Below are 14,242 nucleotides of genomic sequence, written 5' to 3' on the forward strand. Positions count from 1 at the left end.
TACTATTTGCTTTCCTAGAATCAATTGGTGGTTTTTATTTCTTTCTTTTGGCGTATCAAAACTACGCACTTTCGCTTATAGTCCTTAAAAACTCTCTTGTGCAAGAGAGTACAGGGTATTTCAATATGTCACTGAAAGAGAGGAGAACTTTTTGCATAAAAAATGGGATACGTGGTGAAATATATAACTCACGCATATGGCTTTTGTTCAAATGAAAAAGCGCATTCAATATTTTCCAGTTATCCATATCCAAACATGTACACATAGAATTGCAGTTTAGACTTGATCACTTGAATCATGTACAAGTACTGTTAGAAAATCTGTAATTGTTATAGTCAATTATAGTTATGTTTATTTCCCAGTCAGGCTTCACTTCGAAAAGTGACTGAACTACCATCTATAATCTCGAGCCATCGCGAAAGTCAATGGAAAAAGTCAGTTTGAAAATAGATGATATGTTATCCAACTGCATAACTATGAGGTCTCGTACCCGAAGGAAGCTCTAAATAATTTTAGAAAATATGACGACATAATATGACGCATTGGTGTATATTTCAGAAATTGCATGAAAAATATCGATGCAAACCAAGCAAAGTTTAAAGAAAAGATTTTTCACTACGGAAGATTTGCGTTTCATATTTTCCCAGGGAGATCTTGAAGTTATTTTCTGCAGCGAGTTTGCCACATGTAAAATTGAATATCCAACTGAATTTAAAAAAAAAGTGTTTATAACAAGATAAAATACATTGCGGACATTAATTATGTGCGTCGCTTCTTGAAGCTAGTAATATCAGAATCCACCTGGTATTTACAGTCGGAACACGTACGTTTTGTTAAGTCTGATCGTGAGCTGAGCAATGAAGCGCCACTGAGGCTACAACCTGATGCCAAGTAAGTGCTAATGGATCAAAAACATTTATACAGAACATGATATATATATATATATATATATAATATACGTATTAAAAGAGCAGGGATACATGAGACTACCATTAATATTAGGCCCTGTTATTTCACATGCTTTGGTGAATCGGATTACACGACGCATATATGTTTGCCAAGCGCAAACAAGCCGAATGGCAGGCTTGTCCATAGGACATATTTTTCTGTCCTATTCCCCTCCCATCCCATAGCAATTATGTCTGTCCCATCCCATCCCATCGCATGGGATTCCCATTTGAATAAAATTCAATCAAAATTGGTAAATTTAGGTTTAGCGTCTACTGAATAGGACTACATGTACGAAGAGACATGCAAAACAACAAAATTTACGGACTTTGTTAACTTTATATTCATAACTATTATACATGTGTCCATCAGCCTCTTCACAAAGTGTGTTGATATTGCTGAATATATTTTGCTCTTCATAACTAACAAGAATGCTATGCTCAAATATATGGACACGAACTACATAACGAAATGTTTTACCAGCATTTTCTCGAAAATCGTACGGTTTCGTGTCCCACGTGCCCCATGGGAAATACAAATGTGTGCTGTCCAATCCCATCCCATGGGAATCCCATTCTCATGGACAAGCCTGTCGATTAGTATAATCTTGTTTCTCTGTAAAAGACTCCTATTTTTTCTTATCCCTTTGTGCACAGAAACCTTTGTACACACTGTTGCTATAGCGAAATTTACTGCTGTAGCAGACACACGCAAAACGTGCAGTTGTTCGGATTGTCTTACAGATCGCTATTTCAAATCTATTTTAGAATAAGATGAATTTCAATGTATGAGTTCTGGGCCAGCCGCGTTTGTCACTAGTGTTAGTGAATCTTAGGTACAGAGGGCTTGGGCAGATAAACATAGTACATTAAAAAGTCGAATTCAATGAATTTGTTTATAGCAATAATAAACTGTGTTACACGACTGTTTAGTTTGAAGTTGCCTTTAAATAGTTTTGAAAATCAATAAACAAATATATATGCCATATGAAATAAAGTATATTTGTTTTTCGTTTGTTTTGTACCAGATCGTGTCTAGCAAGTCTAGGAAGAATGCCAAAGTTAAATTAGAGGGAATATCAATTTAAATTATTTCGTTTCCCACTATTTAACGTTTCAATTACTATGTAAAATAAAAATTAAGAAAAACGACTTGCTGCATCTTTATTTCAGTTTCACCAATTAGGTAAAATTCACAGAGAAATGATTTTACATGAAAATATCGATTTTACTCAACCCAATGAAATGGCACAGATTTTTTTCAACCACTTACTATGATGTGATGTGTTTATAAATGCGCGACGTATGTGACAGATACTGTATTGCGGTTGTTTTCGAATGCCCATGATACCTCCCAGATATGAATAGGATGGTATTATAAGAAGACTTTTGCTGCATTGGCTTCAAAGTATTGTATGCATAGCAAGTCTATACACAAGATCTCTCTTCTCGGTACATTAGTGTATAAGTTATTAAAAACAGATGGACAACCAATTCAAGTTGGTTTGGGAGAAATGTAACACAGTGTATAACAAATGTGACTGAAATTTGATCATTTCATGGTTATATTCCGTGTTCCTATTGTTTTCTAGCCACAGATTAAAACCTTCATACCGAATATTTAAAAGTTGTGCCATGGAGATAGAGTTGTTTCACCATTTGCCTTCATTCTAGAGTCTAGACTCTAGACTATTCAAATCAGATAGTGACTCAAGAATGTTTGGCACACGAAGTCGCTTTCGTTTTGATTTATTCAAAAATTGGCACTCATGTATTCAAACCTTTGCCGACCATTGCTGTGAGTTGCCGCACAATATGATTTTTGCATACCTCTCTTACGTTTTTCTTAGTCTAGCATACTTGCATAAAATCATTTTCTTCTGAGTTCTTCAAGTTTTTACTTATTCTTTATATTTATCAATAACTTTTAAGATCTGGATATGGGCCAATTTAATCTCATTTTCCTTTGCATTTTAGACATTTGCGCTTCAAAAACAACGTACTTCACTTGCGCAAATCAATATACATTCTTGCATTTCAACGATTATCGTGCGATTATATGTGTATGTTTATTAATATTGGAACAAATTTATTCAAGCAAAGACTTCTTTAATTTTAGCTTGATTTTATTGCATAGTAACATTGTTGATTAGCTATAATCAAAATATACTAAAACAAGAACTTTGAAGGCACAAAATTGTTTTACACTTCCACATTTTGAGAATTTCAATGTCAATTTGTGATCAAGAATCGCCTATATCTCATAAAATCACATTTTGGTAAATTATCTAAGAATATACTTATGATAGAAATTAATTCATCTGATTTTTTTTTCCGAGCCTCTCCAATCTTATTTTAAATTTTCTCTGGTAATGGCTCGAAAGTTATCTTTCCTTCGCTTGGATATGCAGGAGGAACTGGAGTGCTGGTGTGCCTGAAAATAGTAAAATCAATGATTACATGTTATTACACTATGTTTTCAGCTTTGTTAATCAACATTGTGAATGTCTTCCGATATATAAAAATAGGCTCAACTACTTGATCTGATATATATCATTTGAATAACTTACTGATTGTCGCTGAATCAAAATATAGTTAATATTTTTCAACCCCACACAAGACTATATTTATGCAAAGTGCGCGCCATACGAGGCGATTCGGGCAAACCAGCAAATATGCTACCAAAATGCTGGAAAATACTTCATATAATATATTATATGTTCAAAAAACACTGTTTTCATGGTACGCTTGACGTCAATAATAAAATGTTATATGATGCCCAATACGCCTGGCGGTATTTTCCTTCTGTTTCAATACAAATTTTACTTACAGAGTGATGTTGTTTGCCACATGCTTCATGTTTTGTTTATGAGATTTTTGTACACAACATAGCACACTGGCCATCACGAGGAAGACGAATGTAGCACTTCCAACCGCCATTCCAGCAGCAGCTCCAACTGATATCATTGCTTCATTGTCATCTTGGTCGTCGTGACTGTCATGATCATGGTCATGTTGCTCATGGTGTTCTTCATGATGTTCATGATGGCCTTCGTGATGTTCATGGTGTTCTTCGTGGTTTTCATGGTGATGTTCATCGTCATGATGTTCATGGTGGTCGTCATCGCGATAATCTTTGTCGTACTCATCGTTTTCGATATAATCGATTCCTGGTTGCGCTCCATTATGTGATGCTGATTTTGCGGACTTCTCCGTTGAACGAGTGAAGGTACCATTGCAGACGTCACCGTGAACCCAATTCATATCTGATTTTAAACAATACTGTATTACTTCGACCTCAGATAATCTAATTCATCCTTCATCAAAGAATGATTTGATCAAAGCACTACCAGTAAGTTTACAAACCTGGAGATATATGATAGTTTGTGAGAGATAGCGAATTAATGTATCTACTTAGGAAGAAAACGAAGACTGTATGGTTTTCATTCCTTTCAATTGATATGATTCTATTTCAAACCAGAGTTTATTATTTAGTATTTTCTAGTTTACTATTTACCTTTAACAAGAACTGATACCATGATGGAATCGTGTTTGAGATAATGATGAGTGCTTGTAACATCATTGATAGGCATGAAGTTGGAATAGCCATAATATCCCTCTGGATCTGTCTGCAATGTACATTTAGTTACAAAAAAAATCCAAAAACTCACTTACAGAAATACAATAACAGCGATAAAGCCAGATTTTGTTCAAAAACATGCAATATTTCATTAAACCCTCAAAACAATGACAACGAATATTCGATCCGACAATCAGATCGTGCATCTACTATATTTATCAAAAGTAAATATAAATATGTATTTACAACTTCGATGGAAGGTAGGTAATATTGAGGTTATAATAAAAGAATTAGAGAAATAAAATATTCACGTGCAAGAACGAAACAACTGAAAAAAGCTGCATGTTCCAGTTCATATATATATATAAAGCAAACATATAAAAAAATTGGCTTCGAAATTCGAAACAAACGTCTTTCCGTGTTAAAAACTATAATAGTTTTATTTTTTTGTTTCCATTTTTAAAGACAATATCTTTTAATAAGTTTATTTAATTGACTATAAAAACGTTTATGAATATAATGTTAACGTTTTTAAATTTTGAATTAATGGAACCTACTTCTGATGTCGGTTGATTCCAAAGATCTCCTCCTGCGGCTTGTGTTGTTAAAAATTCAGCGTATTTGTTGAGTGAGTACAGTGGATTATCGCTTTGATCAACGACCATTAATCGAATATATTTGTTGCAGAAAGGCCAACTCAATGTATCATCATCAGGACCAGCCACTAAGCCAAAAAACATTCCCATGTAACCAGTAGCTGAGCTTGTCGTTCCAACTGGATAAACCTATAACAATTTTTTTGAGGTTCGTGGTAAAATTTCCAATTTGAAATAGTGTAAATATTTATTAGGACCGGACGTATTATTATCAGTATATAACAAAATGCTTTTCTTTTAAAAGCTATTTCCTTAAATTGTAAACGTCAAGCATTTTAGAAGAATTAACAGGAGCACTATAAAGAAGTAGAATGTATTAAAGATAATTTCAATCTTATCACGCCTTGACACAATCGAAATATTCTTCAAAAGAATTTTTAAATACAATAAACATGGTAACACTATGTTGCAATTTTGATTACAAAATGAAACATCTGTCATATATAACGAAAAGATGGTATTATCAAGCAAAGATATAAGAAACAACAGGTAATTAGAAACGTTACACTTGCTTTAGTCGTACAAAATGGTACAATTATTTTTCAAAGCTGTCCATGAACCTGAGAAATACAAGTAGTACATATATACCTTGACTTTGTAGTAATATCCTTCGTCGCTTTGTAGTACAGGACTGGTATAGAATTCTCCTTTGGCAAATGTGTTTAGTTTGTTATTGTAATCATCAACGACAAAATAGTCATCTTCACACGGTTTGTCCTGAACGCTGACGTCATCTATAGCAATTACGTCCTGATCGCTAGGCCCTAAATATCGAAAGCATTATATTTAAACCGTTTTAATTACCAGTGATCAAAATCACACTTTTGAAGCTACGAGTTCGTCCTTCACATTTGATGTTAAAGTTTCAACGATCTTGTTATAAATACAGTACTACCAGAATGCATGTACTTTGACTTGTTGCTCAATGCACAACAGCCTACCAAGAGGTTACTAATTTAATTGATTATTTATTGTCACGAATCAATTGAAACAAATAACCTGTTTTCCCCTGGAAAACAATACGATATGCCGATTCTGCGTTGATGCTCATTCTGTGATATCGCCACTTGTTATCCGAGCTTGTGTTGAATGTGTGAAGTGGTTGGCCAAGATCAATAACTTCTCCTGTGACGTCATCGAGGGTTGCCTTGAATGCCCTTGGTTGAATAAAATAGTGATCGGAATTGAGCTAAGCAGCACGTCGAATTACATTCCGAAATTAATATCACTAGACTCGATGAACACAATGAACCCTATTACTAATAAAATAATTATTAGTTTTTTAATAACGAAGCTGGGAATTACCGGTGTATGATTTCTTGTTTTTTCACAACGTACACCTCTGATCAGTTCTGAGAGTCGAACCTCGATCTCTGTCAAACTATGAAAGTTTCCATTGTGCCATTTACGGTTGAACTACACTAGACGATGAAATGCCTCGTTTATACCGTAAATTAATTCAATTAGGAATGTAACACAGCTGAACGTATTTTAATATCATATAAACTAACGTCATTGCAGCAGTGCCGGTCGTGTCCTTGATGTCTAGGTAGTATGAAAATTGTAGACATTGGACGTCGCTTTTTGTGACAAATCTCATGCTTCTCATTTCACCCATTTGCCCTCCAGTTTTTCCACTGTTATCCAAGATCATGTAGCTACCTGTTGAACAAATATACTTTCGATAACCTTTCTGATATTCCTAATTTGAACCCGCGATGATATAGATGTTAGAACATAGATATAAAGTGCATTTTAAAATTTTCGATCATTGAAAGTTCACAGCGTTAGGCAAAGATTGTTACGATATATCCCTTTTGATCGACTTTCGACTTTCCGAAATGAATTATATTTTGAAGCAGAGATAAAGAAAAAATCAAGTACACTATATACCAGGGATGGCGAACCTTTTTCGACGAATGGGTCAAAAATTATATTTTAATCACGGAACAGAAGAGTGTGGGTCACAAATATTTTATCAATGTTAGTATTAATAAGAAACTTGCTGCTGCATCCTATCTTTCAAATCTTATAAGGTTGGTGTTGTGTAGTTTTGGGCTTTATTTATGCAGCACTTCTACCAGAGACTACTGGACTGTTTATGACACTCGATTTTATGAAATTCGTGTACAAAAACACGCATATGAATTACCCAAAAACGTTTAGAATGATGCGCCAAAGAGTTTTGAGGGAATTCCACTCTGATAGAGTTAAATTCTTCGATTGGCTTTCAACCACATCAAAGTATACTTTCACACTGCCCCATTGTTATTTCAGATTTCTAGGTCCTCATTTTGGGACTAACAAATTTTGTTTTCTCCACGACATTGTAGGCGAGAAACTAATGAATGCGAAGTAGCATCTAGTTTTCGTATACCCTGAACTAAACAGTCTGCAGTGCCTTTTTGGTTCATGTGAATGAACGCTGTAAAAAGACATTGCGAGAAATGAACAGATCAAATTGATTGTTTTGTCATAAACCCTATCACAGCCAATAGCTGCTTAAATGTATGCAGGTGTGAACACGTGCGTCCAAGATTGGGAATTCCGAAAATTACCATACCGATCCGGAAATTTGAATTTGAGCGTTCGCAGGTCTGGCTGCCCAACTGACGTTACATTATGTAGTTTAGTTACTGTTAACTTCGTTTGAAGCCGGTTTTATCAATTTTTATCACTTACAAGTTAGTATGTTTTTATTTCATTCGTGCCTTGGCGGGTCACCGAAAAAACGCGGTGGGTCACTTTGTGACCCGCGGGTCAGTGGTTCGCCAACCCTGCTATATACGAATCACCTTTCCCAGCAACTCCCAAAGTTGCATCAGCGGTAGGTGCATTTGGTGAAACAGTCAAACTCTTATCCCCAACATCATATCTGATCCAATCAATTTCATCCGAGCCATCATAATCTTGTACATATCCGCAGGCAGCCTCGTCATCATAGTTACAGTTATATGAATACAAGAGTGTATCACCTTAAATAAACAATATGCAAAATTGTTTTTCTAAACAAAATGAACAATGGCTATGTGATTGCGAAGATTATGTTCTAATTAATATAAATCCTTAAAAAGACGAACGGTCGGGGGTTCACGCAATGGTTGATATCAATATTAAAAATTTTAAAAACGGGTATTTTTAATTTTATCAAACCTAAAAAATTATATGAGTAATCATCAAAGAAAATATGCGAATTGTCTCTTACTGCATTTGTACATTCTATTGATTTTATCAGTGTCTCCTTTACTGAAAGTCAAACGTTGGCCAATAATATCTTGAAAAGCCGGATCACGGGTCACAATAGTAGGATCACCGGTTGTACTGCATAAAAAAGATAAATGATTGTTATCTAAACTCACATATTTTACCATTGCTGCTGGAAGATTTGGCTGGTATTTGTACATACACAATCAGATTCAAGAATTTAATTTCGAATTGGTCTTAAAAAAAGCATACGTATGACTATTTATGATATATTTATGTCGTATACAAAACAGCACGAACAGAGAGTTATAAATAAAAATACTGAATGGCTAACAAAGTTGTAAATCAATATACATGAAATGTGTATACGCAATTCTGTTCACATCAACACGATTGGTTAATTTTACGCTTTTCGAAATTTTTTTAAGGTTTACCTGAATCCACTGTCGCTGTAGTGCATTATAGAATTATAATCATATGGAACTCTCCGAGCATCAGTGGTTTCCCAGTCATATTTGTTGAAATTGTTTTCGTATCCTGCAGCATGATGTCAAATCATAAATGAGCGGCAAATACAATATTAAATCTACTTAATAACTGACAAATTTAATTTTGAACAAAAAAACATCGTTTAAATTCAACATCAGGCGCCTTAATTTTCCCTTAAAACACAATACAGTCCTATTTTACCATTTCCAACGGGAACAAAATTGCAATTGACAGAAACCTCATCTCAATTGTACAGATAATAACTGACTGGATATTTATCTGGTGAAAATACGACAATTCAGGCACATCATATTCAAACCAACTCCGTTGGAATAATCGAACTTAATTTATGATAGCGTTAAGATACCTTCCGAAATGATGTCCCACATGATTTCCACATAATCATCTCTGTCAGCTCTTGACTGCTCGTGCCAAATGCCAATAGCGTGCATTAGCTCATGACAACAAACAGCCATGCGCTCACATCCGCTACCGATTGAAAGCCTCTGAAACCCTCCAACCATTCCGACAGACGAAAAGCACCTTTGAAAATATTTCAAATTTGACCATTCATGTATTTATTGCCTATCTGAAAATGATTTCAACGAGTATAATTTTCTGCTTCATATGTCTTTCTTAAATATAAAACATGATATTTATCACCAATTCATTGATACCTTTTATAACTGAAAAAATTAATTTTATTTGTAATTTAATACTAACTTTATACTTTAAACTTTGTGATTATATTAAGTATATAATACATAATTTTGGTATAAACGTTGAATTTGTAAAACAATCATTTATATTTTTAAACAAACAAATTTCGTGTGGTCATATTTTGTTTGAAGTGAGCTGTAACGAAAAGTGAAAGTAATAAGCCATTGTGATATTGAATAACAGTTACACCCAGGGCTGATGCACCGGAGTCATGGAGCTGGAGCCAAGCTTAGCATTTTAAATGAAGCAGGAGCCGGAAACGGAGCTACCAAAAATTTCAGTGGTTCAAGCTCCTAACCATATTATTATATTTTAACATTCATAATTTTTTGAAACTTCATACAAATCTTAATATCTATCCTTTCAGCTCATGGAATTTCACAATTTTTAATTTATATTATCAATTTAAAATTTTAAAGTTGAATTTACATATCTCGAATTTTTATTTTAAAATTTGGAACTTATCATATAGTTTTGAGTCCCGCTTTTGCAAAACTGCATCTGGGCAGATATTTCATGGCAGTGGTCAAACTTAAAAACTTCAATAGGTAAGGAGCCGGAGTCAGACGCAAAAAATGATGCTCCGGAGCTGGGACCACAGTCTGAATGTACTCAGGAACTGAAGCTGTAGCCAATGTGATTTCGTACCCGTTTCACAGCCCTGGTTACACCAATTTTTATTCGGCTATTTCACGATATTTTTTACCCTTGTTGACATTGGATTTATTAATTTTATCCAAGATTCAGAAATTGACATATATGTCTAATTTCTTATCAAATATTTTTAAACTATGGTTTCGGTTTAATATCATAAATTTCGAATATGAACTTACCCGCCTGCAGATACAAATCGGATGTAGTTTGGCTCATTAGTTCTTTCGTAAAAATTCAAGCAAGTTCGAAGTTTGTATTCTTGACGAGCAAGTTCAATTGAACCAATCGCCTGATAATTAAAATATAAAAAATTAGAAGGCTATCTAAATTATATACCAGTACGGGAGTGATCACTACAAAAACATAGCTACACAGATTTTCAGGCACTGAAACTTACTTCCAAGCTCACGGCTTGTACTCCATCAAAATAAACAAACGGTATATTTGTAGACGTCCATAAATAATCTTCATTCCGAGCTGTATTCTTTGTGTCTTTACTTTTTCTCGGGATAACATCTCCATGCACAAGTCCCTTGATTTCTTCAACAAAAAAAAGAAATTAAAGAATAGATTTCAAGGGAGCAAAAAATTGCAATTAATCTGAAATTGCCGATTTTTACCTTTGTTTATTTCAAAAATGTCTTTTTTCTCCTGCGCTTCTTCAATGCGTCCATTTTCGAAAAATCCACCTATAAATGGCATGAACATTAATTAAACATCACTTGAGTAGTGTCTTCATGCATGCAATTTTGCATTACCTCGGACAAAACTAAATGATACTCAGTTAATTAAACTAAAATCAACAAAATATTAATAAATGAATCGGCCTGAAAGTAAAGTGCTATATTATATGAAACGAATTGAAAATTTCCTCCCCTGCCCCCAAATTTATTGCTACCGACAATTCCTCGAGAGGTCACAACCAGGTATACCCACGGATATATGGTCTCATTTGCCATTTGTATGATATATTCGTATATATATGGGACTATGGGGATGCTGTATGAACATATTGGACATGGACAGCTGACATATTTTTCTCATCTGACATAAAAATAGTATTCCTCAATGTGGTCTCCAAATGTCCCTTAACTTGTACTCATCAATATGTTGCTTTTTTTATTTAGCAAAAATCAAATAGCTTATTTTTTTTATAAACATTTGTTTTTCTACATCCACCATTCTTCCCATATTTAATAATTAATGATCTTTAGTATAATAATTCTCTTACCAAGCGGTTCTCCCAGTTGACGAGCCTGTGAGCAGAAATTTACAATTTATTGAAAATAAATACTTTTTGTCAAAATATAACTGATTTTATTTATTTATTATATATATATAATTATATAGATATGAAATCTCTCGTGTTACCTAATTAAAAACATTTTTTTAAAACTAAAATATCACGCTTATTTGTAAATTATGATATATATTTTGAATTGTGCAATAATTCAACAAGTGTTTCAGAAATAATGTCAAGAATGGTCCCACACACTAATAGTGTTTTATCTAATTACTCACCTCACAGGCAAGCAGCATAGCTGCCAAAATATAATAAAATCTCATGGTTGACTTTGCAGAACCGAATAATATATATCGTGTAAAATCTCTATCAAAATAACATGAATCAAAGTTTATCGTCACAGAAACATATTAATAAAAAATAAAATAAAAAAGACTTTTTATTAAAATGAGACACTAGACTACCAGGGATCTAGGAGGTTTTGTGATTTTTGTTTATGGAAATATTGTCTTTATGTCACATACAGTAAGGATTGTTGAAGACTCCTTTTCAGGGTCAAAAGTTTTTTTTCATGGATTGAAATAGAAGAAGAAACGGTTAATTTAGCGAAGAAAATAATTTTAATGATCTATCTTTGTTGATGCCTATCTGCCATTGAAAAGTAATTCTGCAAAAACGGTTTCTGTTCTGTTTTTCAATGCATATAAGCATATGCCCTTGATGAAACATTTTTCTGCGCGACAATATAACTTACATATCTGTCTAATAAGTTCTTTGTGTCGCTTACCTGACATATCTCGCAACACAGCTATGTGACAAGCAGTGTTTTGTGCTATCGTCAAAAAAGATTAGACAACTCTCATGTTTGCATAAAATATATCAATTTATTACTTACATTAACACGTTACATTCGAAGTGTTACAGGTAATATGAAATATATACCAAAACCTAGTGGTGTCATTGAAGAGGGTTTATCTCAAAAGACAAACTTTAATCAATGTTTGCACATACTGCTTCCATACAAACATCGTTGTCCGGATTAATTAATGATCTACGAAATAGTTTGTTGAAAGCAGTGAGTAATCCTTGATGACCTCGAAGAATTGCCAGGAACTCTTCATAAACGAATTTTGCACTGAGTTCATTGCTGTGTTTCATAGACAAAATATTACTTATTATTTGAATAGACTACCTGTGGTGAAGATATGATATCTTCTACATTAGGCAATTGCCACTTTCATTTATTGAACAAGTATTGTGCAATGAATGTTCAAAAAAGCCAAAGTTTATCGAACTGCTGATGTCGGTCTCAAATATGTACGGACTATCTTTGTTTATTTCGCGAGTTAGGTAATCATTTCAAAGTACGCAGTCGCATGTACAAGCAAACAACGGAAGGATCTACGACACATTCCAGTGTTGCACTGTTGGCGCCCTTTAAAAAGACTATGATCGATCTAAGCCAGTTATTTTCAACCGCGGCTTTTTGAGCCGCATGCGGTTCTCAACTATTTTTCCTGTAGCCCTCATTATCCTTAAAAAAATAATTATATTCAGTAAAAAAAATTCATTGAAAATCAATCAGTGTCTTGAATTGAAAAACTGAAGTGCAGCAGTTGAATCGATGTCATCTTAGATGTTACGTCGTTGTGAATGCTATTTTTATTATGATATTGTAGTGTTTTCCCCAGGCTTGTCCACGGGACATGTTTTTCTGTCCCATTCCCATCCCATATATAGCAATTATACCTGTCCCATCTCATCCCATGGGATTGCCATTGGAATAAAATTCGATAAAAAGTGTTAAATTTATGTTTAGCGTCTACTAAATAGGACTACATGTAAGAAACGACTTGTAAAATTTACGAACTTTGTTAACTTTATATTCATAACTATTATACATGTATCCATCAGCCCCTTCATGAAGTATATTGTTAATGCTGAATATGTTTTGCTCTTTATAACTAACAAGAGGGATATGCTCAAATATATGAACACGAAATCCATAACGAAATGTTTTACCATCAATTCCTTGGAAATCATACGGTTTTTGTGTCTCATGGGTAATACAAATGCGTTTCCAATGGACAAGCCTGGTTTTTCCCCCACAATGATTAGCCTACGTTTCAGTACACTGATTTCATTATCTGATGTTGTTATGTTAGAATACATAGGCTACCTGAGTTTCGTTTTGTTGGTATTTTAATTTGCATTATTTTTAATGCGACCCCTTACAACTTAGAGGTTTAAAATTTGGCTCTGACACTAAAAAGGTTTAGAACCACTGATCTAGGCTGTCTGACCGTTATAAAAATATAACTGTATGACATTTCGAAAAAGGCTTGTGAGACTGTATCCCAGGTATAAAAGTGTTTTCTCCTCAGAAAAGGTTGCATCTTATGTTTCTTTTAGGGAGAAATGTCTTTTTATAGACAGAATAAGTATATAAACGCTTTTAAAGAAGCTTCAGAACTTTTTTATATGGGTAGTTGATTTTCCTAAAACAGTTAATTTTACAAAGTCTATACCCTTACAGATTTCTACTATGAGCATGACCTTTTCTTCAGCTCCCATTTTAATAGATTTTACGGCGTAATCTCTATATCGCTCGAACGAAATAGCCTGCGTAAGCCTGGGGAGGAAAATTTTTCGACAACAGTCACAATGTTTTCAAAAATTGCCGCTCTATTGAGAAAACATAACCAGTCGAAAAAGACATATTCTTTAAGTAATGATAGCACATTTCTTT

At 33.9% G+C, this 14,242-nt stretch overlaps 1 protein-coding gene across 2 annotated transcripts; it reads right to left on the minus strand.

Moving 5' to 3' along the window:
* Nucleotides 1-3,244: 3,244 nt before the first annotated feature.
* On the minus strand, nt 3,245-11,855 carry LOC120337642 (meprin A subunit beta-like). 2 transcript variants are annotated; one of them, XM_078117220.1, is made up of 16 exons: nt 11,772-11,855; nt 11,482-11,506; nt 10,871-10,939; nt 10,648-10,790; nt 10,430-10,539; nt 9,244-9,419; nt 8,822-8,924; nt 8,389-8,504; nt 7,979-8,158; nt 6,695-6,845; nt 6,183-6,340; nt 5,772-5,947; nt 5,085-5,312; nt 4,465-4,576; nt 3,778-4,213; nt 3,245-3,372 (listed from the first exon to the last, which is right to left on the minus strand). In XM_078117220.1, the coding sequence occupies exons 1-16, from the start codon at nt 11,814-11,816 to the stop codon at nt 3,303-3,305; spliced, it is 2,298 nt and encodes a 765-aa protein (XP_077973346.1). In that variant the 5' UTR covers nt 11,817-11,855; the 3' UTR covers nt 3,245-3,302. The 2 variants fall into 2 exon arrangements, with proteins under 2 accessions (XP_077973346.1, XP_039261435.2); XM_039405501.2 differs by having other exon boundaries at nt 3,245-3,381.
* Nucleotides 11,856-14,242: the final 2,387 nt, after the last annotated feature.

The sequence above is a fragment of the Styela clava genome, chromosome 10 (genome assembly GCF_964204865.1).
Source record: "Styela clava chromosome 10, kaStyClav1.hap1.2, whole genome shotgun sequence".
Classification (NCBI taxonomy): Eukaryota; Metazoa; Chordata; class Ascidiacea; order Stolidobranchia; family Styelidae; genus Styela; species Styela clava.

Coding starts and splice junctions, on each gene's coding strand:
- LOC120337642 (XM_039405501.2), bottom strand. CDS start 11,816: ATGAGATTTTATTATATTTTGGCAGCTATGCTGCTTGCCTGTGAG. Junction 10,540..10,647: donor TACAAGCCGTGAGCTTGGAA/GTAAGTTTCAGT, acceptor TTTAATTATCAG/GCGATTGGTTCAATTGAACT. Junction 8,925..9,243: donor GTGGGACATCATTTCGGAAG/GTATCTTAACGC, acceptor ATCATGCTGCAG/GATACGAAAACAATTTCAAC.